The sequence below is a fragment of the Podarcis raffonei genome, chromosome 3 (genome assembly GCF_027172205.1).
Source record: "Podarcis raffonei isolate rPodRaf1 chromosome 3, rPodRaf1.pri, whole genome shotgun sequence".
Lineage (NCBI taxonomy): Eukaryota > Metazoa > Chordata > Lepidosauria > Squamata > Lacertidae > Podarcis > Podarcis raffonei.
Genome location: NC_070604.1, coordinates 85,442,499 through 85,470,319, shown reverse-complemented (window position 1 = coordinate 85,470,319; position 27,821 = coordinate 85,442,499). Strand labels below are relative to the sequence as shown.

At 44.5% G+C, this 27,821-nt stretch overlaps 3 protein-coding genes across 8 annotated transcripts in view; 2 read left to right on the top strand and 1 right to left on the bottom strand.

Annotated features, from left to right (window-relative positions):
- Positions 1–501: 501 nt before the first annotated feature.
- On the top strand, positions 502–12,465 carry GTPBP2 (GTP binding protein 2). 2 transcript variants are annotated; one of them, XM_053382859.1, is made up of 12 exons: positions 503–798; positions 4,427–4,453; positions 4,973–5,157; positions 5,975–6,083; positions 6,381–6,578; positions 6,678–6,852; positions 7,061–7,280; positions 7,976–8,111; positions 8,629–8,687; positions 9,078–9,249; positions 9,769–9,933; positions 10,231–12,465. In XM_053382859.1, exons 1-12 carry the CDS (start codon positions 613–615, stop codon positions 10,426–10,428), a joined length of 1,830 nt encoding a protein of 609 aa, XP_053238834.1. In that variant the 5' UTR covers positions 503–612; the 3' UTR covers positions 10,429–12,465. The 2 variants fall into 2 exon arrangements, with proteins under 2 accessions (XP_053238835.1, XP_053238834.1); XM_053382860.1 differs by lacking the exon at positions 9,769–9,933 and having other exon boundaries at positions 502–798.
- Positions 12,466–13,591: 1,126 nt separating this feature from the next.
- On the bottom strand, positions 13,592–26,569 carry POLH (DNA polymerase eta). Of its 4 annotated transcripts, none has more exons than XM_053382854.1 (10): positions 26,334–26,569; positions 23,770–23,904; positions 23,059–23,276; positions 21,527–21,696; positions 20,091–20,194; positions 19,371–19,490; positions 17,835–17,958; positions 17,113–17,178; positions 16,069–16,241; positions 13,592–15,757 (listed from the first exon to the last, which is right to left on the bottom strand). In XM_053382854.1, exons 1-10 carry the CDS (start codon positions 26,552–26,554, stop codon positions 14,914–14,916), a joined length of 2,175 nt encoding a protein of 724 aa, XP_053238829.1. In that variant the 5' UTR covers positions 26,555–26,569; the 3' UTR covers positions 13,592–14,913. The 4 variants fall into 4 exon arrangements, with proteins under 4 accessions (XP_053238829.1, XP_053238832.1, XP_053238830.1 ...); XM_053382857.1 differs by lacking the exon at positions 26,334–26,569 and adding an exon at positions 25,019–25,094; XM_053382855.1 differs by lacking the exon at positions 26,334–26,569 and adding an exon at positions 24,702–24,985.
- Positions 25,972–27,821, top strand: part of XPO5 (exportin 5) — a 35,488-nt gene continuing 33,638 nt past the window's right edge. The window contains exon 1 of one of the 2 annotated variants that reach the window (XM_053382853.1): positions 25,972–26,184. In XM_053382853.1, coding sequence (XP_053238828.1) covers positions 26,080–26,184 — 105 coding nt within the window. In that variant the 5' untranslated portion in view covers positions 25,972–26,079. The remainder of the gene's footprint in view (positions 26,185–27,821) is intronic. The other variant, XM_053382852.1, reaches the window with a different exon arrangement.

Sequence of the window (27,821 nt, the reverse complement as noted above, 5' to 3'; positions counted from 1 at the left end):
TTTGCATTTCTACGGCGTGAAGATACATACCAACGTATCGTGTATCTGAGACTGTTACTCTGAGATGACTTGTATTTTTGTGTCGCTATGCAATTGCTAAACTGCACTCCTTTTCCATTAAATTGATTTTCGAGAGTTGCAATAGATGCAAGAAGCAAATAAACTGCACCTCCATAGCTCTCTAAGCAAAGGAAATCCCGGCTAATCCTGAGGACCGTGGTCCTAACCTATTAGTGTCATAGAAGAAACAAATCTTATATCTATTCAGATACGCAGCTGCATAAGTCACCCCATATACGTTGCTGGAAACGGTGGTTCTGCACCCCGTCCCGAGATTCGTCCCTTAACGCTGCCCGACCCGCTGTCATTGGAAGAGAGCGTGAGCGAGAGCGGCATTCTATCCGAACGCGGCCCGCGCGGCGAAGAGGACTCCGGGAGTTGTAGTCCAGCGGCTCTACTGCCCTGTTTCCCGTGGTGCCTTGCGGTTCTTTCTCACGTCAGGAGCCGGAGTTTAGAGAGCCGTCATAAGCCAAGTCCGGGGCTGGGAGGCGGCAGCAGCATCCGTGGCAGGGGGAAGGGCTGGAGCGGGGCCGGGTGTCAGGCCGGCCCAGGATGGACTCGGGGGTGTCGGAGCTATTTGGGGGCTGCTGCCGGCCTATGGGGGGCGGGAACGGCGGTGCCCTGCGAGGCCGCGCAGGCAGCGGCTCCGGTAGCGGCGGAGGGTCTTCCAGGGGGAGGAAGAAGAACGGGAGACACCGGGGGGGCAAGGCCAACAACCCGCCCTACCTGCCCCCGGAGGTGAGTGAGGCGGGGCTTCGGTGGTCGGCTGTCTTTGCAGGATCCTCCTCTCGTGTTGCATCCGATGGGCTTCTCTCGGGGTTTTCCTCCCGCTTCTGCCTTTGTGGTCCCCCTGACTTTGGGGAAGGAGGTGGCAAGCCCCCTGTGGCAAATCGGGGTGTGGGGGGAGAGAGGGAGATGCTGAGCCTCCGTCTGGAAACGTACAAGGCTGGGCTGCATTTTAGGGGAAAGGGGTAGAAGACCAACCTACCAAGACTGCATAGCCCTACCGAATAGGGCCATTTGATATTTTGGACAGCTGGTACTGCCATCGGCTTCACACTCGTAGCCCGGTTGTTTTGCTCCGCAATGTACGCACATTTCAGTTGCAATATCCTTGGACTGAAATGTGTGGTTTTATAGTAGAGTCTCTCTTTCCTTCTCTCCCCCCTCCCCGCACTCCTTTTGCCTAATAGATGACAGCCACACTTTGAAGTTTCTCTTGACCTCTCTGACAGTGAATGACTTGAGCTCTGAAACTGTAGGTTTCCTGAGTGTCAAAAGGGAAATAGATACCATTTTTGTCAACTTCTAGCAGTGTTTCTTTTCCTCTCTTCCACTTGTGGCGATTCTGAGTCACTAAAGTTGTGCTTTTATTGGTTCATACAGCTGTTAACTTGAAACGAAGGCAGCCAGTCCAATTTGGAAGGACTAGGACTCTCTTAGACTGAAGCTTAAGTTCATTAGTAGTTCCAAATGACCTTAATGGGCAAATATATTTAGTCCATATCTACTTGGATTGTGGATGGGAAACTCTGTAGTATGTTGTTCTCAGTGCTATTTTTCTAGATAAAGAGGTGCTGGAACTCACCACAAATGCCTCCCTTGTTCTTTTATAATGGCAATGGCGCCCACCTGAGAGGTGCCGGAACTAAGTTCTGGTGAGTTCTGACTGAAAAAAAGCCCTGGTTGTTCCTGTGGAAAGCTCTGTCTAGCTCTCATTGAGGTCTTCTGTCCAATTTAATTCTCCAATTAAAAAGGTCAGATAATTTGTTATATGAAAAACCTTGAACCAAAGCCCATCAGATCTACTGCCAGACAGAGTGTTCAGTATTCAGTTAGATGGAACAATGGTCTGACTGAGTATAATATAGGTTTCTTTGAATTTCAATGGCATGCTTCAGTCTATAGTTAGGGGCTCACATAATTGCATGTTCTTCGATCCTACTGCTATCTCTTAACAGTTGCCTGTACATAGAAAACATGATGTCAGGAATTTCTTTTTAACCTAGTGTTTTCACTAACATCTAGATTTCTATGTGCAGGTGGTCTTTTTTTGGGTTGTGATATAGAGAAGCACTGTTAAGTGAGCCCCTACCTGAAACTGTACAACCTAGACATAGGTTTACTACTTCTGTTAGAACTAGTCCCTACTGTGTGTCACCTGGCAGTGGCAGATTAGCTTGAACGTGGGCTGGACCTTGATGCAGATAGTCTAGAGCAGGCATCCCCAACCTTTGGCCCTCCAAATGTTTTGGACTACAATTCCCATCATCCCTGACTGGTCCTGTTAGCTAGGGATCATGGGAGTTGTAGGCCAAAACATCTGGAGGGCTGCAGGTTGGGGATGCCTGCTCTAGAGACTCAAGGCTTAATAAAGCTGTATTACAGTCTCAAACTCATTCTGTTATCCTGGCTCATTTTCATTCAAAACTCATATATGCATACACACATATGCCTCTTCAATTCTTTCATATTAGTGAAGGTTGATCTCTTACTGTTCTGTTTGTGTGTCTCATCAAGCGTTGATAGCAGTCAGAATCAGTGTGAAGCAAACCATGTAAGATGTGCAACAATATTATTAATAATAAAAACTTGGTCCTTTGTTTTAGGAAGGTGAGCCTTCCTTTCCCCCCTGAATTAGTCATTTCATCCCCCCTGAGACTTTATTGGTACTGTACTTCCTCTCTGCCCTCAGTTGACTTGAGTGGACTATTTTGGGGCATGCCTAAGCTTGTCACTTTTTCTGCATCACTTCTACGGCAGCTTCAGTAGATAAAAGTTAAACAACTTATTGCTTCCTAAAATACATTGATATGTTGTGTTTCTAAGGCAGTGATTTCCTAGGCACTCTAAACTCAAGCTGGTGGGAATGGTGCTACATGAATAAAATAAAAGCTAGAAGATTGAGTGGGCATATTAGGAGAAAAACTCAGCATTATACCTGTCTCATTTCCAGTATGTAGGTGGTTTATTCCATGATGTTGTTTACTATGTGTTTCCCTTGCCACCAACATTTTTTAGCTAGAAAATAGCAGCAGGCTGCATGGAAAGAACTCTGAATCTGCTCATAGAGGGAGTGTGATAATTACTTCCAGAAAAACAAGATTATTTCAGGAAGAATTGAAATTTGAGTGGATCAGATTTCATGCTGCTGTTAGTCTTGTTTATTACACTTTCCTTCTGCGCTCACACCACTGTCTCTGAACTAAGATTAGCAGGGTACAATTCAATGTCACATATCTACTTTTTAGAGATAGTCTGGTCTCCCCCACCCCACTTGAGTAATTTTTAGTACTAGCTATTAACACTTAGCTCATATGGGGGTGTCTTCTGGAGAAGTATTTTCTGAGTACTTAGGGAATGTCAGAAGTAGCGATCTGCCTGTGGATCTGCCATGGCATTGGGATGTTTTTTGTACTACAAGCTGGTTACTACCGTAGTTTCTTCTCCCTCAGCTGCCAGTCACATTAGTCATTCCAAGCCCTGTGTGCTTGAAGGAAGAGACCAGCATAAGGGACATTTGTTAGAGAACTATGCTATTTGCTACAGCAATATGAGGTAGTGCAGGAGAATACCTTGGGAGGGTGAAAGGAGGAAGAAGATATCTTTAAGACACAGACAGTGCTTGCAGGTGTATGGCTTGGTTATTGATTAATGAAGCAAGGTGTTTTTCTCCTCATGTCTATTCCAGTTTCCTGACTTACTATGGAGCTAGATGGTAGTCAGTTGAACTTGTTTTACAGATTCAGAATTTTTGATATTGTTGATCAACATAAGCTGTTCCAGTTAGTTGTAGAAGCTGAATTTGTGAGTTCTTACTCCACTTCAAAAAATAATGTCTATCCACAGATTCAAAAACTGGCAGCCAGCACACAGATGTCAGGAGGTATCTTGGAGATAGAGGCCCAGTGAAGGATTCAAAGTGATTCATGCAGGCAGAGTAGGAGACTGGGTCTGTTTGAAATACTGACCTGAGATTTACTTTTTCTTAAGAGAATGATTTCTGAAGCCTTCTCCATGATCTGAGCTATTACAGCAGCTGGAAATATACTACTAAAACTCACAGTCAGCTCTTGTGGCATTCGTAAATCTGCTTGTTGTTTTGTTTGCAGAACAGTGATGACCCAGGCAGGCATAGTTCTAAAAGTGCACTATGGGAGACATCTCATTACAGTTTGGTCCTTTTTATAGATATGGAGCCCAGAACTATAGCATTTAGCAACTCTTGATATAATTGATTCTTTCTAAATCAGGCACTGCAATGTGCTGGCTTCCCTGAGCTGACAAATGAGATGTCAAGAGTTGTATGCAAAATGATGAGCAGTGCAGAATTCACTAACCTGTCATGTTTTCTTCTTTTAATTAGGCAGAAGATGGGAACATAGAATACAAGGTGAGTTACTTGTGGGATGGGCTCTTGATACCAAGTTCTTAAGAGCCATATGTCAAATTATGTTACGAGTCATACTAGTACCTAGCAATTAGAGTATATTGCTGCAAACAAAACAATACTTTTTGGAAGACACAAAGCAAATGAAATGTTTGTGGTTGTATTGGATATCTCGTATTTAATTTTACTGAATCTGGGGACCTCTCTTCAAAAACTAATATTAAGTAGTAGACAACCTGTAATAATTAATCAATATATTTTTGCTCTTGGATATTTTTTCAGATTTGTTACCCAGTGAATTGTTTTTTTCTTTTATTGAGCTGCCTGGAGTTTAACTGCTGCATCTGAACTTGACAGTCACTCAGAACAAATGATAAACTGTTCAACCCAATTCATGACTTGTATAAAAATGGTCAAACTCTAGTGAAGAACTCTACTTTTTTTCCTTTAAAAAAAAGCAAATTGCTTGCCCATATCAGATCTCCTTGCTTGTTGACTGTAATCACTCCTTTCTTTGGGCAGCTGAAACTAGTTAATCCTTCCCAGTACCGCTTTGAACACCTAGTAACGCAGATGAAGTGGCGACTACAAGAAGGCCGTGGTGAGGCAGTGTACCAGATTGGTGTAGAGGACAACGGACTGCTGGTAGGACTGTCAGAAGAGGAGATGCGTGCCTCTCTCAAAACACTGCGGCGGATGGCTGAGAAGTATGTGCATCTGTCCTACTTCTGGGCCAGAGCAAGCAAATTATGCTTCATTATTTCCACAAATGAGCTGGCATTCTGGTTTTGCTATCCCACAGAATATTTCCAGCCTAGGAAAATGCATTCCATGCACCAAGTCCTTTGCCCTAAGGGTTTTTTCTCACATTACCATAATCTCTTAAGTGCACCTACTGGCAAGTCACACTTGTAAGAAGAGAGTGTTCCTTAAAAAAAAAAAAATCCTATGTAGTTTCCTTGCATAGCAGGTGCCTGATTCTGTCTGAAAAGAAGCCAAATCTGGCTGGTTTCTCACTAATCAGTGCTAATACTGTCACTATTCCTCTCTATTAGATTTATTTAATGAGAACTACATAGTTTGCTATATTTGCACACATTGTTTTAACCCACTTTACTCCTCTATGGTGAGAACTTTATATGTCTGTGTTGTCATGTCTAGTGATTTCAATTGAGCAGCTGTGTGGTCTGGCTAGTAAATGGTTTGTGATATGTGGTGGCGTACATTTCCCTAGAATCCTTAGTTATTAAATTTGGAAAACTGGGCTAATATCTATGCTGAAATGTCACATGTGAATGTCCTCACCCCCACAAAATTGGCAAGCAAGCTATTACTTAATGGTCAGAGATCAATGAGGGCTCGCCAAATGGGGAAGCAGACAACATTTTCCCTGAATTTGTAGGCTGTGTCCAAATGAGGCCTTTCTGAAAGACACAACAAGATAGTCCTGTTCCATCACCTATTGAGGAAGTCATTGCAGTTGATGTATTAACACCCAACGGCTTTCTGTTTTATAATGTGCAGAGTAGGAGCTGACATCACGGTGCTACGGGAAAGAGAAGTGGATTATGACAGTGATATTCCCAGGAAAATAACCGAGGTCCTTGTCCGAAAGGTCCCAGATAATCAGCAGGTAACAACCCACTTGATTCAAATGCCCTCTGATACAAGCAGTTTGTTATTTAGAAAGTTGCAACTGGAACTTCATGTCCCATGAAGGTATTTCAAAGGATGCTCCATTGGTTAGTGCTTTGGAGAGCTGCCACACATCACAGGCAATTATACAAATTGTCCTAGTGATTTTGGATCCCTTAGTGTTTTACTCTGCAAGGCAGTCAAGGTCTGAATCACACCTTGCACTTCAAAAACTCTTCTACAGGTTAGTTCTGTTTCAAAATATGCTTGTACAGCTCTTCATTTCCCCCTTAAGTTCCTAGATCTGCGAGTGGCTGTGCTTGGGAATGTGGATTCAGGCAAATCAACTCTGTTGGGTGTCCTGACTCAAGGAGAGCTAGATAACGGGCGAGGTAGAGCTCGTCTCAACCTCTTTCGGCACTTGCACGAGATCCAATCTGGGAGGACGTCCAGCATCAGCTTTGAAATTCTTGGCTTTAACAGCAAAGGAGAGGTAGGTTTGTGCTGCTTCGTTGCTGTCTTGCTCCTTTGATTCAAAATATGGCTTCTTGACTTGGCTTTTGAACACTCAACAGCAGTGTCTTCTGTCTAGGTGGTCAACTACAGTGATTCGCGGACAGCTGAAGAGATCTGCGAGAGCTCCTCTAAGATGATCACTTTCATTGACTTGGCTGGCCATCACAAGTACCTTAAAACCACTATCTTTGGGCTTACAAGTTACTGCCCCGATTTTGCAATGCTGGTGGTGAGCGCTAATACGGGAATTGGTAAGCTGCATGTTGCGTGTTATGATTTAATCATATTTTGAGACCTAGGCATGACACATCTCGTTCGGAGATGATGTGCAGTCAATAAAAATCAACACCTCACCCCTTGTAGCACAGTAATACACATGCCCATTTCAAGCAGAATGTAAACTGCTCTGGGGTCCCATCTTCTCAACTTGTTTCCTCCCTGCCATCTTATCTCTTGCAGCAGGCACAACACGAGAACATCTTGGCTTGGCTATGGCCCTCAAGGTCCCCTTCTTCATTGTCATTAGCAAAGTGGACTTGTGCTCGAAAGCCACTGTGGAGCGGACAGTGAAGCAGCTGGAGAGGATCCTGAAGCAGCCTGGCTGTAACAAGCTCCCCTTGCTAGTAACATCGGATGACGATGCCGTCACTGCAGCACAGCAATTTGCACAGTCTCCCAAGTAAGAATCACTTGCCCTTCTCGGCATGGGAGGGAAGATCACTTGGTGACATGGGTGGTGCAATTGCAACGAACTCGCTAGAGGAAGAGTGGATTTAAGGAGAAAGGTGCGAGTACCTCCAGGTCTGTGGAATATTGCAGTGTGACTAATGGGATCGCTCTCATGTTCTACTTTTAAAAACCTGTATGGATGAAGTCCTTACCCCACTGGCTTAACTAGGTGGTACAGGGGTTAGTAGTTCTAGTGCTGCATTATGGGACTAGATAACTTATGCCTCCGATATGATTGCAACCTGAACTGTTGCAGCCTGTAGTACATTTCCATGAGAAGGAGAAACAAGCCAGGTTCTCTCTGTTTTGAACGGACTTTTTATGTTTTTGTATTTTATTTAAATGTGAATTGTTAATGTAAGCCTTCCCAAGGACTCCTGTTACAAGGCAGTATTTAAATAGGTAAAATTATAAAGGCAAGTGGGACTGGGACTGCAGTACAGAGCTAAGATCAGACTTATTTATGGGCACAGCAGCAAGTTCGTGTAATCCTAGATGTCTCCTCTCAAACTTCTCTGGGAGCCAGTCATAGGGACTTCTTCCCTGTGCCTATTTACTTGTAAAAGTCAACTTCCCATTGTGTTCAATGGCAATCGTACACAGAATTGCAGCTCACTATCTTATTTCTTTCATGTGTGTTGGCAGCATCACTCCTATCTTCACCTTGTCCAGTGTTTCTGGAGATAACTTGGATCACCTGAAAGTTTTCCTCAACATCCTTCCTCCTCTGACAAACAGCAAAGAACAGGAAGAGCTCATGCAGCAACTCACTGAGTTCCAGGTACGCAAGGCTCTCTCAATGTTATTGGGAGTCTCAAACAGTAAGTACCTTCATGTGACGAGGGCAAGGACATCTTGGAGATGGAAGGATGGTTGCCCAGTGAGATTGTGGCTGGCTCTTTTTATGGTTGGCTTTTATACTAAGAAAGGGATTTGATTTAGGTCCCTGGTATCATTTAGTTGTGGTTCTCAACCTGTGGGTCCCCAGATGTTATTGGACTACAACTCCCATCATCCCTGAGTTCTGGCCTTGCTAGCTAGGGTTGATGGGAGTTGTACTTCAACAACATCTGGGGACCCACAGGTTGTGAAAGGCTGTGTCTAGGTTATTTCATTTGTAGACAAACATAGGAAACGCCTGCAGAATGAGGAGTATTCACGTGAGAAATAGTGTAAGGAAGAAAGTGCTCAGGAATGGGTCCTGAGGTCCTGTAGACAGAACTGTATTGACATTCATGGGGGGGGGGCAGGCCTAGCCATATAGCAGGTCTCAAGCTCCCGATTTTGTCTTGCTGCAGGTGGATGAAATCTATACAGTACCAGAGGTGGGCACTGTTGTTGGAGGAACTCTGTCAAGGTGGGTGTTGCTATTTGCATGGTGCCTTGGGGTCAGTATTGATAGGGAGGGGATGCAGAAGAGCTTCTGTCCCCCATCAGGGGAGGACTGGCAGTGTAGTTTAGCATTTCCTTCCTCATTGTAGGCTTGGGAATACTGTGCAGGTGGAAGCCGAACACCTTGTCTCAATAATCAAGGGGATACAATTTCACTTCAAGGACAGAAGTGACTGTGAAAGAGAAACGAGAATACATACAAAGGGATTCATTCCATGTGGGATACAGAGGGTAGTTGAGATGGGAAAGACTGTAAAGAAACTGCCCCAGGGTATGTTTTAAGAAGGTAGAAAGCAAAAGCTTTCCCTTTCTATGAGAGCTAAATACACACTCCTGATTTTTGTGCCCTTGCCAGCGGGATATGTAGAGAGGGAGATAACTTGGTGGTTGGTCCAACTGATGATGGCAAGTTCCTCCAGCTGAAAGTGTGCAGTATGCAGCGAAATCGTTCGGCGTGCCGTGTGCTTCGGGCTGGGCAAGCTGCCACGCTGGCTCTTGGGCACTTTGACCGCTCGCTGCTGCGCAAAGTGAGTCCATCTCCTATTTCTGGGAGCTGTGGTTTTAAAAAGCTTCCCCCTACCCTCTTGGGAACCATGTGTTGTGAAGGGATGGTATTGTGAGGGACTGTGGTTCCTCTGGAACTCCTGCTTGAGAAGACACCCTAAAATGCTGCAGACAATATAAATTCACTTAAGTTATTTTGATTCAGGATCAGGGGTTGGGAATAGTTGAATCCATGGCTTTGGGTGGTTTGCTTCCACAAAAAACTACAATAGTGAAGAAGATGGAGTGAAAGCCATTGAGCAGAAGGGGGCAATTAAACACTCCCCACACATCCTCACCCACTGTTAGTCTGTCTTCATCATGTACACACTTCTTATCTTACCCTTCCATTTTTTGGCTTTCTGTGGAGAGGCCAGCTTCCTGCAAATGGAAAACTGGGCACTTCATGAAGGACAGTAGCAGTCCACCTAGTGTGCATGTATTGGGGAATAGAGGAGTACCATTGTCAAGAGTATTGGTTCAGCTGTCTTGCTGTCACTTAGGGTATGGTGATGGTCAGCCCAGAGATGAATCCCACCATTTGCTCAGTGTTTGAAGCTGAAATTGTTCTGCTCTTCCATGCCACAACTTTCCGGAAGGGATTTCAAGTAACGGTGCATGTTGGCAATGTACGGCAAACAGCAATTGTGGAGAAGATCCATGGGAAGGTAGGTCTTTGAGAAGAGGGGTGCTTTTCTAGTCTATTCAAGGAATCCTTCCATTGCTTTCACGTCTTCATCCTGCATCAGTTATTGTAACCATGACATTAGGACTCCCTTCTGCAATGCCTTCACCATTTCAGAAGAGAACCTGCATAGTTAAATCCACTAGGAGTTTCATAAACACGCAAAGCATATTGGGACTGAATTGCTCAGTGGCCTTAAACATCCCCCTCATTTCTTAGAATCCCTAAGCCGAGTAGCTAGGCGACTGACCTTGTAACTCCTATTATTTCCCTCCTTCAGGATAAGCTGCGTACAGGAGAAAAGGCTGTGGTATGTTTCAGATTCATTAAACATCCTGAATATTTGAAGATAGGAGCCAAATTGCTGTTCCGTGAAGGAGTTACCAAAGGTATTGGACATGTCACTTATATCCAAGCCATCACCATCGAAGAGAATGGACTGGATCAGGGCTTAAGTTCTGACCTGGTCAATTTCTGACTCACAAAATCAGTGGGGTTTCCTGATGTTAGCAATAGGGGAAGGGAAGAAAGTCTCTCCCCACTGTCCAGAGCTGCTGCTGGCCAGTCAATTTACATGGACAAACCCCTTCTGCTCCTGCGGAAGCTAGAACTGCTGCTTGGATTGAGTGCCCCTCCTGGAGCGAGTTAAGCATGTTGTTTGTTCATCACCTGCTGCTTTCATGTCCCTTCCCCGGAATAGATGAGAGCGGCTGCATCTTTGCCTGGACCGGCAACTCTTGGTTCTGTTGACTTTTGTTGGGAAGTTACTGCCGGGTAGAGGGCAAAGCCATTAGTGTGTTGGACTGCAGCTTGGGGATTCTGCTTCCTGAGGCAGCAATAGTGGACATCCATTGCCCACAGCACTCAGACTCCATTGTCCTGCTGCCTGATTTTTACAGGCTGCCTGTGACAGATGAAGAAGCTTCAGCTGAGAAGTTTGCATTGCCCACAGTACAGCTCAGGATATTTGTGATTAATTTTAAACTGTTTGTTGGTTTCATTTTAATCTAATGGCTTATTGGGTCTCTCCCTCCCTACTACCGTTGTGTGCTGATTTTTAACAGCTAATTTCATTGTGGGATTTTTGTTTCTGCTTCTAGAGAAAATGTGGGGTTGGGGGTGTGGGAGAAGAGGGACATTTCCCTTAAATAACCCTGACCTGATGGAAACCACTGTCCCCATCTCATGCAGCAGGTACAATCACAAACATCTTAAGAGAACTTATTCCTGGGCAGAGGTGAGCAGCTACCCTATATATAATGTGGCTTCCTAAAGCAGAACCCCCCCTTTAGCTTTGACACTACTCAATACTTGGCTGGTGGTTTTCTGAGCCGCTTCTGTTCACCATCTTGACTGAAAGATTGGTACTGTCTGGCTTTTGTTAGGAGTTCAATAGCACCCCAATCCAACTCGTTCCTTGGGAAACATGCCTTACTTTCTCAAAGCCAAAGCAGCAAGCACTGCTTGATTATCCCAGGAAGATTTGAAGTGTTGCTACAATTACTATTACTACAGTTATCAACGCTGCCTACTGCAGCAGTTTGTCTATATTGCTGGTATGCACCACAGAAAACCATACGATACCTAAGATTTCAATCAGTCCACTTAAAGCTATAGTGAATGCCTAGAGTTTGCAATAGAGCAAGACAGTCAAACATTGGGGGATATTTTTAACATTTTGGTAGGAAATTATATTTTAAAAGTCAGCAATACATTTCTTGTTTTTGCTTATCCCCATCTTAGCCACTGTTGCACTGAGTGTTCAGCTGCTACAGCCAACATGGCCAGTGAAAACAACGATCCATTTTTATTCACTATAAAACGCACACCCTTCTGCTAGTTCACCTCAATCCAACAGCTGTTTATTTAATGCAAGTACTCTTTGAGATTTAACTTGTAGCTGCGCAACCATACAGCCAGCTTCCAAGTTGATGCTTTTTAAGTATAACCCACAATCATTTATCTTTCTTCTAATCATCCTTTTAATAGCACAATGGACACTTAACTATAAAGTAGTAGCAAACATGGCCCAAAGCATCATGGCTATTTGCTGATTAAATTGGTTTCTCTCTCAATTGCCCTTTAATCACTTGGATTGGTTCTATAAGAGGCATTTTTGGATCGCTTGTTTTAGAAAAGACGAAGAAAATTTGCTGCCTAATGCACTCCTCTAGAGGGTTTGCTGTAACCCATTGCCACTACATAGTTGTCCTGTGGGAGGAATAGGTGCTTTCCCTGCAATTTACAGTTCTGGCAGAGTTAACCCCATTGCAGACAAACATTCAAAGGTGCTCTTTCTGGTTGTCTTTTCCTTGCCTTCTGTTGTGTGAGTGTTCTCGGTGCCATGCTTTTCATATTCACTGTTTGTGGATTCTTTAAAAATCAGAGAGGTGTTTTCATCTCTCTCTATATATAGATATATAATGTACAAAATAAAGATGTTTTATTGAAAAGAATAAAATTGTGCTGTACAGCTGAACAGCAACTTGTGCCAGCATTGAGACACCAGGCAATATGTGGAAGCTTTCCTGTTAGTTTTCCATGCAGATGAGTGTTTACAAGTTGGTAGCACATGCTTATCTGACATTCCGCAGTGCGTGCAGAACTATCGGCCTGACCACAGCAGTTTTGAGTATAAAGGGGAGGATTGTATGCTGCTGCTTGCTTGCAGAGATAGTGAATTTTTGAAGGTTTCTCTACTCCCACACTATGCCAATAGGTCTCTGGATAAAGATAACGCAAGAACTTCTGCCACTTGCATTTGAAATAGCAAAGTGCCACACGTTTTGCCAATTATACGACTAGTTCCTTTATCCTAATAGCACTGACTCCACCATCTGTGGGATGAAGCTCTTGCTTAGCCTGTTTGTTATGTTAGTAATACTGCCTAAAATCGGGTGCTGTTGCTAGCATTGTTTCCATCCTATTGTGGACAATAACAACAAAACAGGCTGCAATTTCTATGCAGAAGCCCCAAACCTGCCAATATTTCTTTCAACACATAAAATTTCCCCTTATTCTGCTTTACTGGATAGTATTTTTGCCTATGAGGAAAATTCCTTTCCAGCAACTTCCACAGAAAAGGGGAAAAAGCAGACCAAGGTTTTAGCAGCAAGTAAAACAAAACAAGACCAGATAGATATCTTGTGTCTGTAACCTGTGCCTAATAATGCACTCTCTAAAGCCCTATAACTAGTTTGAAATCCTGTCCCTGATACCACCGAGTGCTACAGGCTGTTAGGTTTTACACTAGCAGTAACCACATTTCAATGGTTCCAGAATATAGTTGAAGACTTCATACATCATGGGTTTCATATGGAATATACTTAACTATAGCTCACACCCAAGGAGTTAGAAAGCTGCAATTGGACACTTTTATTTATATCCTACCTGTCCTCTAAGAAGTTCAAAGTGCCATACATGGTTCTCCCTCCCCCCCTCATTTTATCCTCACAAAACCCGAGTCTAATTAGGGTGAGAGGCTGACTGGCTCAAGGTCACACAACAAGTTTCATGACAGCGGTGATTTGATCCCTGTTCTACCATCTCCTAGTCCAATACCCTAACTGCACCATGGGGCAATAAGTGTATATGTTTGTAACTATCCAGGTAGTAAAGTTAAAGGTGTAAAACACCCTAAATCATACTGGACAATTTTATTTAAATAAGGTCCTGCTTTTTCATATAGATAAAACCTATACTCATCAAGTAGATCTTTAATCAAGCCATCAAATTAAAGTACAGATGTTATAGATTTGCCTCAACTTTCCATATGTATACACTGGTTTCTACACTTTATTTCATAAAATTTATACACCACTCGATTGGAAAAATTCACAAGCATACTTTAAAATACACAAGTTAAAATATTAAAGACAGATTAAAATCACCTCAGCTTTCTAAGCATCTGGTTAGGCTTGTCTAAACAAGAATGTTTTTAGCAGATGATGAAAAGAGTACCATGAAGACGCTTTCTTAATCTCAGTAGGCGGGGGTTCCAAAGTGCAGGTGCTGCCACACTAAACAATCAGATTCTTAAAAATGCAGAACAGTTATCACATAGCGCCTAGATAGCACCAATTCCGCTGATCAAAGTGGTCAAATGGACACATGTGGACTTTCACAGCGCATATTCCAGTATCCATTCAACTCTTAATGACTGTCTTGCCTATGGAAGGGCAATCCCCACCACAGTAAAAGCCAGTCACAACCTACAACTCTGATCTAAGCAGCTCAATGAGAGAACACATGAGCAGGATGCAGAAGGGCCCAAGTTCATCCCTTGACATTTCGTTGCCTAGAGCAGGCCTTGGAAAGCCCACGAGCAGCACCTCTCTAGATCTTCAAAAGCATGTACAGTGGACGCTCAGGTTGCAAACATGATCCGTGCAGGATGCACGTCCGCAACCCACAGCGGCACGTCTGTGCATGCGCGGGTTGCAATTTGGCGCTTCTGCGCATCCGCCAAAACTCAGAAGTAACCCGTTCCACTACTTCTGGGTTTTGGTGGTCCGTAACCCAAAAAAACGCAACCTGAAGCGTCTGTAACCCAAGGTATGACTGTATTGCATTTAATACCTCTCTTCTGCCAAGGCAGTTTACAAGTTTAAAATACTAAAACAAATGAATGACGTACAATGTAAAGATGGTCCTGTGGAGGGGACAGTCTGACTAGAGATGGCCCCAATGACTACCATAAATTGGCAGTATCATTAATATGGCACCTTGATGCGAAATCTGTCACCATCTGAAGCTACAGAGCAAGAACGTGCTACAGAAGGCATAACAACCTTGACTACCAAGTGCAGGTTCTTGTAACAACAACGGGGAGTCCTGTAGCTTTCCAAGCACCTGTTTGGAACAATTTATTATCCTGTTTATTTACTTACTTATGGATATTAGATAAAGGCAAATAAAATTGCACCTTCTTTTTCCAAGGTAAGCTGCTCAGATGAGCTTCATCCTAAGGAGGTGGCCGCTTAAAAAAGAAATCCAAAGTCCTATCTGTGCTTTGCCTTGGCCTTTTGGCCCTAGAGGCTGTGGGTGTCTTCTGTTTACTTTTGCCCTTACTTGGAGGGCTGGTGGGAGGCAAAGATGGCCTGAAGGCGTCAGTTCCTGAGAAAGAATTCTGCAGCTCCACAGCAAAGTGGTAGTCCGAGTGTTCTGTGAACTCCCATACCAACACCTGTTGATTACATTTCTCGCACAGCATCGTGTCACCAGTACAGGGCTGAAGAGCCCAACTATCAGCCCCTACCTGGGAAATTCCAGCAGCAGGATGCACTTCCTTTTCCTTGCACAGATCAGGGAGCTCTGAAGAGACCTCAGGCACTTCTGTTTCTAAAGGGGTCTCCAGGAGCCCTGCTTCGGAGCTGGCCACAGACTGCTCTACCGAGAGCTGTTTCTGCATGCAGTCTGGGTTGCTCCTGGTGATACTTTGTTCCGCAGGAGCTTTTGGAATCTGGCTGTTAATGGGGGTGAGTCGTTTATCCTGACAGATACTGGACTCTGGTACTGATGGTAAGTTCATTTCATTGCTGACACCAGGAAGAGAGTTCCTGACCATAGCCTGGGCCTGTTTCTTTTCCACTGCCCTCTGAAAAAGCATCTGAATAGGATTGGTTGTCTTCTTGAGGGTCTCCTTTTTGGGGCTTTCAATGGACTTGCCATTTGGGCTGGATGCACTGGTGCAAGTGGCTTGGGTACCTTGGTTGTCAGTCGTCAGGAAGGATGTAATGTTCACGGAGGAAGCACGAGCTTCTGAAAACTTGCTCGCAGAAAGCTGAAGAAGTGTAATTGGAGGAGACCTGTAGGCGAGGGCACATTAGCAAACAATTCAGAGGGAGTAAACTCAAAAAACAAGGTTACACAGATATTTTTCAGCAGTTTGCTAAGCCTGGAAGATGATATGTGATGAGCAACCCTCATCTTGGCTCTAATCGGAATAAACGTTCTCATATCATAAATATGACTTAACAGCATGGCTGTCCAGCCCACTAGCAGTTCATTTTCTGTTCTAGCACAGACTCTGCAATATGTACATTGGAAGAAGGGATAAAGCTAACATTTCCTCCTCTGCAGTTACACTCATGTGTCCAAGGGGAAAAAAAGTTCTCACCATGCAGCCTGCTGGCCACCTGCAGTATTGCAGTTCTGGATTAGCACAAAAGCATCTCTGCTGATTTTATGGGCGTCATAATTTGCTAAGGCACAGCAGCGGGATAAGCTGTTGGCATGTTTATAGCCCTGCATATGGATCCCAATAGTCAGCTGTTTAGCTACGCGGTTGTTCTGTTGGAAGAAAGATATACAGTATATAAGAATCCTGACAAGAAATACTTCAGATATCAATAACTTGGATTTTAGGAGGACATTCTTAAAAAGGGGTAGTGGATATCAGGCTGGATCAGGCATAGGCAAACTCTGGCCCTCCAGATGTTTGGGACTACAATTCCCACCATCCCTGACCACTGGTCCTGTTAGCTAGGGATGATGGGAATTGTAGTCCCAAACATCTGGAGGGCCAGAGTTTGCCTGGGCTGGATTAATCCAGATGTGTTTCAGTACGGAGCTTAACCCTACTGTCTTTCTCCATGATTCTCCAATGAAGCTAAAAATGTAGGAAGACTACAAGGAACTCTAGTCTTTAACAAGAGCTCAGTGCTCATGAGCAGCTCACCTCAACCGTGACATCTGTAAGGAAAGCCCAATGCTATAAAGGGATGTATCTGTGTTATTTTCAGGAAGTGATCTAAAGGCACACGCTTTAGTCAGCTTAATAAAATGAGCTGGTGCTTAGCGGAAAGATGGATATACCACCCATAGGCTTCATATGCTAACTAAATAATGGCACAAGTAGAATGACATCCATTCTGCAATGGGACTTGGTCGTCCTCTCTGTGACTCCATCCCTGCTCCCAAATTACTACAGAGGACTGGCGGGGGGGGGGGATGGGGACACCCAGAACAGATTGAGGGGACATACCCCTGATTTGCTGAAGATACTTAACTACTACAGACCTCTAGCAAGCTACATCCAGACAAATGATATGTATGGTTACCAGAGGCAGGCACACTTGCTCTTCTCAACCCAATTCACAGAGATCTCCTTCAGGCATCAAGTACTCAATGAGATAATAGGACTCTATCTTTCTCTACTTACTTGGTCTCTGTCCTTGTTCAGTCTCTCCTCCAGCTCCAAGGCCAGCTGCAGAAGCCAATGCTGCACCTACATACATAATTACTGGGGTTTTTATTATTGTCTTGGGACACTGCTCAGTTTACTACAAATAGAAAACCAAAATATGCAAGGAACATCCACAGGACATTTTTATCAGATGGAAGGCCAAGAAGAACAACAAAAGCTTTGGGATCTCTAAACAAACAATACTGTAGGGGGAGAGTACTGTTTTCATTTCTGGTTATGTTTGTGTTTCTATATTGTAAAGCACCCTGTGGTCTTGGGATGAAGGGCAGTATAGAAATTTAATAAATAAAATAATCTTGAAATGATCAGAAATGTTACCATGGAGCAATTCAATTGCAGGGAAAGATGTGGTTACAGAATGCTCAAAGGACAGGACACCGCGCTAGATGCTAAAATGGAACAAGGATCTCATTTGCTAGCACCTCAGAGAGAGATCGTGGTCCAAGGAATAATTCCTCCTCTGCTATATTAGCTCATCGGCAGGTCACAGGAGACATTTGGCACTCCCCTCCCACTGCTAGAATTCTTCAACAATTTATTGACCATTTCAGAGCAAAGTGATGCTGAAAGGTGATGACCAAATTAGGCTTGAGAAAGGGTGCAGCAATGTGTGCTGCCTTATCTTTTATTCCTGCTCTCAGGACAAACTTGGTTCAGCTCTCTGGACACTCTCTTACCTGCTTCTGAGTAACCAAAGCTGTTTTCCCACGGAAATTCTTACTACAGCCAATGGATTTGGGCAATTGTCTAGGTTTCACAGGCTCATGCTCCATCCCTCTGCACAAGTCATACAACCAGGAGCTGCAAAGCATATATGGAAACCCGAGTTAAATAAATAAGTGGTTCCAAGGTTGGAAATGTTACTTATTTACTTAGAGACATCCAATGTATCTGGCACCTGCACACAAATCAATGGAGATGAGGATCAAGTCCAAGAGTTAGATTCTAAAGAGAATACAGGCAAGGCAAATGGAGAGCTCCCTATCATAAGTGTCTCTGCCACTTAACAGCACATCTGAATAGATATTGGTATACAAACTGTATGGAGTGGCTATTAGTGATGCACCCTAATCTGCTATGACATATTTTGCTGGGGTGCAGTGAATCAATAGCAAGGACCAAGCTGGATATTATGGGAAGAACATGGAAATATGATCCTGGTAGATCAGCATCAATTTTGTGTCCAAAAGATAGTTGATGACATAACCCACTGCTACCATCTGTATCTTTCTTCTTCCTTTGGTGATTACTTGTAGCCAAGGACAACTGTCTTCCATAAACATGGTTTTAGCAATGAGTCCGTAAGTGAGTGTAGAGGCTAATTCTAGATCCACACATCCTTCCACAGTGGGGACACAGGTTTCCGGGCGGGAATTGATCATGGTGAGGGTTTGCCAAGCATGCCTTCCTCTTAGTGTGTTTCTCCCTTTCGTCCTGAGTTTGAGTGTCTTCCGAACCAATGACACCTTTGGGAAAGGCTGTTCTCCATTTGGAACGCTTGCAGGCCAGTGTTTCCCAGTTGTCAGTGTTTATACTACAGCCCTCTGTATAAAACCCCCAGAGGGTATATTGTTTTGATTTCATAATAGCCTTATTGGGTTAACGGAGTCAGATAAACTCTGTTGTCCCACTTGGATAAATATGTAATTACATGACAACCTCATCTGCTGTAGAAGCGAATATGTTAAATAAATTGCAGCTTCCTGCTATGGGTGACCATGAATAGAACATTTGGACAGTAAAAACAACAGTCTATTACATATCTATCACCTGAGGATGACACTCCATATGCATCTAATGAAACAGACTATCCTTTGAAAGCTTGTGCCATAATAAACCTGTCAGTCTTTAAAGTGACCCAATAGTCTTTTTGCTGCAGCTAACACAGATACCGCTATAGAATTTGCACAGTATATGCATAACACTTGCTTCCCTTTTGTTATTTTGTCATATTAAGTGTTACTTCAATGCAATGACTAAAGTGAGCTTTTTTAAAATGCACGTGCTGCAATCTTCTCTGAATCTTGTAGATGTTTCATCTGGCTTTAAGCAAATACACTGCCTCTTAATGTGTTTGTGTCAAGTTCTCAGTAGAAATGAGACTTTGGAAACTCAAGACAGACCCTGTCGTGAGCAGAATCCTCAGCAGCATAAGCAAACATGAATGGAACCTGAATCTGTAGCAGAGGCCAGAACTTTAGTGAGCAACTTACCCAGTCTTCTCTCCAAAGTGGGTCTGAAGCTGTGATTCGCTGAACTGGATCAGCTCTCCTACATACTCCACGCCCAGAAGTTCAGTGATAGAGGCCCCAAGCTTCCCTCCAAGGTTGCGGCTATGGGAGAAAAGGAAAGCTGTCATGTGTAAAAAAGCAGAAGTCTTCAGACACAGGTTCTTATGTACCAGCTAGCAGAAGGCAGACAGATAAGCAGGACAAGGAGAAAAAGCAATGCAAAACTTGGCTTTTTGAGACAAGCATGGAAAATATCCCAATGGAGCAAGATATTAACAAGCAGCATCTTCCTTATCTACACTAGTATGTGCAGGAGAAGAAATCAGCTAGGAAGTTAATATAATAAAACAGCACCACATATTTATTAGAATCATTTACATTTGCAACCAGGCCTGAAAAATCCCAGTCCACTCCCTAATAATAAACTGGCATATAAAAATATTGATAGTTTATCAATTTTTGCACAAAGGAAGGATGGCTGAAACATAATTATGGCTCCCCAAATTCTGGTGCTTGCACGAGGAATTTTCCCCCCTCTAGCATCCATTCTTATTATTATCTCTTGACTGTCATTGGTCTGATGCTTACAGTATACCCAGAATAACCCTAAACAATAATGTGCAGAAGAAAAATGCTAGTTCCGCGATTCATGAGTGCAATCTCATATGGGGCTTCTAGAAGCAGATCATCAATTTTACATACATGTTGCTGATTGGCATCTTGCTAAAGAGCTGAGGGACGGAACCCTGTGACACCAGAGTCTGACGATTAGGCTTGTTGAGACCACAGGCCAGCTTTGCTAATACCTAGAATAAAGAAAGCATTCAATTTAGGAAGCTTGGCTTTCCAAGTTGGGTTTCCAACACACACCTGGTCTATCAGAGTTTATTTTGTCATCTTAGAGAAAAGGCTGAATTGAATACACAAATACTGCAAGTAATGAGCTGGCAATTTATGTTTTCAAATGCTACCTTGGATTGTTTTCTTTTGCAAATCACACCCAGTGTTTTTAGAAAGGAATTCAAAATTAAATGAAACTAGACATTGCATTTGTGGCACTAGAGGGATAGAAAATCTCTCATACTGTCAGATTTTGGTTCTTATAATCAAAGAATAATTACGTCCTGCTGAATTTCTTAAACTGAAAGTTTGGAGGCAGGGAGAAGAGAATCTCTACTCTAAAAACATTTACTGCTTCAGAGCTTATTATCTGGGCTAATCTTGTCTCCTCAAAGGAAACCTCATACAATGATACCCTCTTTTTATTTGGGTATATGACTTTTGTCTACAGCCTGTGGCTGAAAGATCCAACAATAATTTGTTTATTCCTAATGTTTTGAATACAGAATAATACTAATCAAGTAAATAGTACTACTTCTAAGGTCTACTATATACACTAAATCTAACATTTTGCAGAATAGCTGTGTGGAAGAGGAAATCTACTATTCTCACTCTCAGGTGCTAGGTATCCTAGCCTCCACCTGTGGCATCAATACAGTTATTACCTAGGGCAGGAATGGCTAACTCCATGTTTTTTGTTATTACAACTTGCATCATCTCTCCCTCTATTAATCTCTTCTATAAAAGTGCCAATAGTTTTAGAGCAAGAAACACAATAAGATGTTGTGCCTGCATGCTATAACAAGCAGTTTTCCTAGCTTCCGAATCTGAATACTTCATTCCAGCTTGATGCGCTCTGTATAAGAAGGTTCAGAGGCAACCGCCATTAGTAACTGACTAGGTCCACACAAATGTGATCAGTTGAAACCTGTTGAATAACTCAATTAGCTAGCCACACATCTATGTCTAGGAAGCTTACAAGAGGCTCAACATGGAGATGTATTCCTGTAAATCCTGCTCTACGTTAAGATGCCAAATTCTTCAGTCTATCACATCATCCAATCTCACATTCTGGAGCTGTTCATAAAAATACATTTTACCAAAACCAGATTGCTGATGGTATTTACTACAATCATTGGGTCTAATCCTATCCTGATTTCTCCATTACTGTTTTCTGTGCCAGGTCACAATAATAATCTGTTCAGAACAGATTCCACTGAATACATAGAGCAGCCAAGAGGTACACCACTTTAGTAAAGTTGAGTTCAAAAACACAAACATGCTGGTCGTACATATACCTTGTTGTGAGAAATGCCAGCAGAACACCTAAATCCAGTGACAGATTCCACAGCTGCCCTCATTTCTTCCATAATGACAGCTCCCACAGTCAGCTGCAGCTCTGGACTGCTGGGATCTCCAAAAGGCAATGATTCAAGCCACTGTCGCAAACCACGTTCCCGCAGTTCTTCTAAAAGGGAACACAAAGCAACCTATCTCCAATCTTGAAAGAATAATTATTGTCATGGCAGAGTGGCAGGTCAGGAAAGCTACAAAAAGCATACAGTGTTGTAAAACATCTAGTGAAGAAGAAAACAGGAAGAAATCAGAAAGCCCTTTATAAGGCCATCCTTGGTCAAATAAGCCCAAGAAAGAAAGAAAGAAAGAAAGAAAGAAAGAAAGAAAGAAAGAAAACTTGCAGGGCAAGCAAATAAACAGGAGGCGGCGGGGGGGATGGTTTTGCATTTTTGTAAAAATGTTTGCAGCCAAAGGAGGGCTACCCTTTAGGCAAGTCTCAAAGATTAGATTAATCAAGGTAAGAATGCAACAAACAACCTAGCATACAGCTCTCACAACAGGGAAGTTTCATACCATTTGGCCTTTAAAAGATGTTCTAACACTAGTAGCAAGGTAGCTGAAGATGTGCAATACAATCATACCTCGGGTTGAATGTGCTTCGGGTTGAACACGTTCGAGTTGCGCTCTGCAGCAACCCGGAAGTAATGGAGAGTGTTACTTCCGGGTTTCGCCGCTTGTGCATGCGTAGACGCTCAAAATGACGTCATGTGCATGTGCGGAAGCAGCAAAACACGGCCTGCCCACGCACGCCGTCGCTTGTTACGTTCGCTTCAGGATGCGAACAGAGATCCCATTCACATCCCGAGGTACCACTGTAAACTTAAATGGCTTAAAATAAATTTCCAAATTTGGAACTGAACTAAAGACAATAGCCACATGGAAAATAGCCACACAGACTTGAGCAATAAGCTCTCTCAAAGTACATCAGTTTTGGCAATTCCTACTGCTTTTACTCTTAACCTTTCCCCAGATCTCTCCACTTGCAATACTGGCCTTTCAGCAGCGGACTAATCACCTTCCTTTGTTCCTGCTGCAGGTTAGAAAGCAGACATGTCTTTCTTCTTAGGGAACATTTTGCTGAGGTCAAATTAATCTGGTCTTACAAAGCTGAACAAGAAGTGCGCGAAAGATTAGAAAGTGACAAAATAGAGAAAATATACTTGTATTATAAGCTGCAGCTCAAGAAGAAAATGCTATGGTACCATATCCATTACCTCTGAAGGGCACACTTCCAATTTCATACCATCCCTTCAAACCTTTAGTACCCTCACATGAACATTGAAGCAAAGAGAAAAAGAAAAATATATGCTAAACCTGGGAGTCGTGGATTGGCTCCAGACCATCACCATGCTCTTCTGTAGGCACACAAGTTTGAGAATGAAAATACCTCTGTATGGAATTATAATCTACACAGGATTAAGAGCAAGGGAAGTTGAAGTAAGAGTGGAACAGTATGTCTGAAGGCATGCAATACCTTTGTTGCCTGTATTCTCTTCTGCTGCGAGGCTGTCTGGCCATCCTTGGATGTAGGTAGTTGCCAACAGCTCTGCTACAATAGCCTGCCCTTTCATCTTCTGAATCCTTTCCTGCACAGCGCTAGTCAAATCCATGTAGGCTTCATCAATGCTGGCACGTTCAATCACAGCAAAGCGTGACATCACTTCCATCACCTCCACGCTGGCTTCTCGGTACCTACGTAGGAAGGAGACCCAACAATGCTCTAATATTCCCATTCCATCTTAACTGATAATTGGGGTAGCTAATTAGCAATATGCCATCAACAGTGGTATTCCAGAAAGCAGCAGTTGTCGTCCCCGCCCCCACCTCGCATGCTGCTAACAGAGCTATCTTACCTATTACAGATAAACTGGCTGAAAAAGTACTGAGCTCAGTTCACTATACTCTGAAGAAAGCCTGGATTGTTCAATTTGCAAAGAACGGTAAAAATAATTTCTAGAGAGACTGCTGCCTGAAGACCCAGAATGAACAAACTGTATCCACACTGGAAAAGAGACAGCAAAAGGGGATTCCAAAAACTTTCCAAGAAGCAAACCTTAGCCCCAAAGCAGAAAACTCATCAAAAGCGTATCTGATCAGTAACCATCCTGAACCCTATTTTGTTTCAGAGTACTTCACAATCACATGGACAACAATAGCTGCAAGAAATAATCAATCCAGGACTTACTTGGTGAGATCTGCTTTACCATGGGCCTCTGGTACTCGCGCTAACAGGAGATCCGGACATAGTTTCTTTGCATCAGCAGCAAACATGTTTCTGGTAACTCCAAAAGCTCGAGCTTCGTAGCTCACTGCAATGATTCTGAGTTGGGTGAGGAAGAAATGATGAGCTATTAAGTTATGAGTTTAAGACAGTGAAAGGAACACACAAACCCAGGCACTTTTTTGGTTCAGTTTAGCATTAGATAATGAGTCTTTAACAAATTAACATGTTAAAAAAAACCCCCACCTACAAATTACTGTAGCTTAAAAGAAAGGAGAGTTATCCTTGCACGTTATAATATTTTAGCCATCTTAAGAGGAAGATACATTTTTAAAGGTTTTGAGGAGATATTGAGAGGCTGGTGGAAGACTATAAATAGTTTATGGAATGCTAGAATCAAATTGAGTCCAGAAATAGATAATTGTTAGTTGTATAATGACTCAGGGAAGTGGATTCCATTATGCTGCATTTGGCTTTCCCACCCTGAGAGGTGAAAACCGAAGTCAATTTTAGACTGGGAGTGTGCAGGAACGCATCCTATCATTTTGGGGGGAGCGGGTAGAGGGGGAAAAACAGAAATATGGGTCACAGGAAGGAGTATTATGAAGCAGTTGGGATGGGGAGGCAACTTAGGAAGCCGCCCTACACAGTATTGACCCCACATCGATCGATCAGCAACGATTGTGGCGGCGGCAGCAGCAACTCGGCAGGATTTCTGGTTTTGTCAGCCCTCCCTGGGGGTGCGGGCGATTAAAGCCTTTTGCTCTGACCACTAAGCCGCACGGCCCCTTTCCCCCAGCTCCTCCGCGTCAAGATCCTCCTCCTCCCACCTCATTCCGCCGACACGAGCAGAGCAGCAAAGCTAGCAGGGCCAAGCAGCAGCAGCAGCTCCGTACCCGCCGCCTTTCCACGTCTTGTACTGCACCACGGCGCACGGCTTCCCGCGCAGGCTGGGCTCCAGGCGCTGCTCCACCTGCATGTAGAAGCAGTCCATGTCCGCCAAAGCCACCACCCGCTCCCGCCCGCGAAACATGGCGGGCCACGCGGGGCCGCCACGGCCAGCAGGCGGAGAACGGAGCCGGGTTCGGCTTGAGGGCCGCAGGAGCGACGCGCGGAGGCTGAACAAGCCCAGGCAACAGCTCAGCTGCCTCAGCCGCTAAAACTCCCGCCTTCACGCCTAAAGGAATATAACTCCCAGCATGCCTTTAACTACCTCCGCGCCTCGAACGCAGTTGGTTATACCGCAATGCATATTGGGAAATGTAGTCTTCGGGGGGGGGAGAAGGCCACGGGCTAGATAGACCGAGAACGGATTTCCCTCCGCCCCGTAGTGGAAGGACATCGATTACGTCATTCTTTCAGGGACACCGTGACGCGACTCTTCTTCACCAAACTAGCGGGATGATAGATGTAGAAATGTTAGACTGGCAATTCCTTGAGCTGCTCAGTGGACTTTCTGGATTCCACCCCCGGTCATGAGGAAGGTGGAGAGGAATAAAAGTGACAGCTGCTCGTTCAGGGACAGTGGAAGCTGACAGTAACCCCAATTTAAAATAAAATAAAAAAGCACGCATGGATTACTTTACAATTCTGTCACTACACGTCAGAATCGGGTTATGCCGCTTATTATTGTTCCAATTGATGCATAGATTTACTGCGGACATACACAAAAAGCAAACGCACGGGGCTCATTAGACTTTTCTTTTCTTCCTAGGGACGAAAGTAACTCTTTCCCTAGAAAGTAACTCTTCCAGTTAGTTTTCTGAAAGCTGAAAGAGTTACTTTCTAGGGAAAGATTTACTTTCGTCCCTGGGAAGAAAACAAAACTAGAAAACTAGCTGAAATCCATTATGTTAGCTGAACGGGGCGGCAAAGTATTCCCCCCTCCAATAAAAAGTAGAGGCAGAGAGAGGTGTTATTTCTAGTCCAAGTCTTACTTTATGAGAAAGATGCGTGGACTAAAAGTTTAAAAAAAAAATTACAGGAGCGAGCCTGAAGCAACCCGAAAGTTCCACGTCAAACAACGAAGCCTCTCTAAACTTTCCTATCTCTACATGACGATCGTAGAGCTACTATCGCATTCACTGCCGGCGTTTAAGAATCGTGTGCGAAAAAAGGTCGCCGGGGTCGCTTGCGCCTGCGCACTGCGCCACTTTGGCCGTCGCACCCGGCGCAGCGTTGCTCCCCTTACTCTCCCCGAGCCCGGTTGCCCGGGGCAACAGCGGCTTTCCTCTCCCCCCGTTCCCCCCGCCCCCAGCCCAGCCCCGCAGCGCCATGTCGTGGGACCCGGTGAGCACCCTCTGCGAGCAGCTCGTGAAGGCGGTGACGGTGATGATGGACCCGGCCTCCACGCAGCGGTACCGCCTGGAGGCCCTCAAGGTACCGCCGCGCCTCCGCCTCCCGAAGAGCCCCCTGAGGCCGGGCGCGGGGTTGTTTTTCGGGCGGGGGGCTGCCTGAGGGGAGCCGGGATGGGCGGCAGGCGGACACATGGCCGGCGCCAGCTCGGGACCCCCGTGCGCCTCTCGCACCGCTGCTCCTTCGGATGCAGGTCGTGCCTCGTTGGCTTTCCGTATGCAAAGCAGAAACTGCGGCGGTTTCTGCCCCCCGAGGCCTCTCTGCTTTCGGAAGGGCATGCCCCGCCGTGGGGAGCCTCGGCCTCTCTTCTTCCAGAGTGTGGTGTCGCTCCACGGCCATGCTGCCCCCTCACCCGCCTGCCCGCCCTGGGGCCCACGTGGCCGCGTGTCTCCATTGCAGGGGCTGAGCATCCCGCATGGCCGGCTTCCTACAGTGGTGAGCGGGAGCAAAAAAAACCTTGCCTCCTCCGCGGACTCTCCGCGCTGGCCTGGGAGTGTGGCAATGTGTGAGTGTGCCCGCTGGGTGCGATCTCGACAGTGCAAGGCAGATTTTGTTGTTTAGTCGTTTAGTCGTGTCCGACTCTTCGTGACCCCATGGACCAGAGCAGGCCAGGCACTCCTGTCTTCCACTGCCTCCCGCAGTTTAGTCAAACTCATGCTGGTAGCTTCGAGAACACTATCCAAACGTCCCCTTCTCCTTGTGCCCTCCATCTTTCCCAACATCAGGGTCTTTTCCAGGGAGTCTTCTCTTCTCATGAGGTGGCCAAAGTATTGGAGCCTCAGCTTCACGATCTGTCCTTCCAGTGAGCACTCAGGGCTGATTTCCTTAAGAATAGATAGGTTTGATCTTCTTGCAGTCCATGGGACTCTCAAGAGTCTCCTCCAGCACCATAATTCAAAAGCATCAATTCTTTGGTGATCAGCCTTCTTTATGGTCCAGCTCTCACTTCCATACATCACTACTGGGAAAACCATAGCTTTAACTATACGGACCTTTGTTGGCAAGATGATGCCTCTGCTTTTTAAGATGCTGTCTAGGTTTGTCATTGCTTTTCTCCCAAGAAGCAGGCAGATATAAAAGGGGAAAGAATGCTTGGGGGGGGGGCAGGGATTGTTATATTGGGATTGCCACCTTCCTCCTCCTTTCTCTCACTCCGTCCCCCACCCAAGCATCCAACTGCGCTGACAAATTAAAAACCAACAGATGCAGGTCATGTAAAGCCACACCAGTTTTTTGTTTTGTTTCTGTGTTGCATTTATATCCCATTGCAGAATGCACAAAAAGTATTCAATTCCTACAACAGACACAAAGCGATTGGTTCCTGAGTATGCCAAATCTATCCAGTAGTAGAAGTGCTGGGGAAGGCAGCTCCAAGAAGTTTGAGGTGGTGTACATAGTTTACTTCTTCCCCATTTTGTCCTGATGACAAGCCTGTGAGGTAGGTTAGCCTGAGAGGTAGTGACTGGCCCAAGAGCACCCAGTTAGCTTCATGGCAGAGTGGGGACCCACTAGGTCCAACCACTGCACCTCCCTGGTATTTCTACTTGAATAGGTTCTCTCTGTTTTGTGCACAGAAGAGCCCTGCCAGAATTAAAGGAGATGACACAACCCTGGATGAAGCAGAGTAACATTGGTTGCATTTCCATTTCCATTCAAGGTGA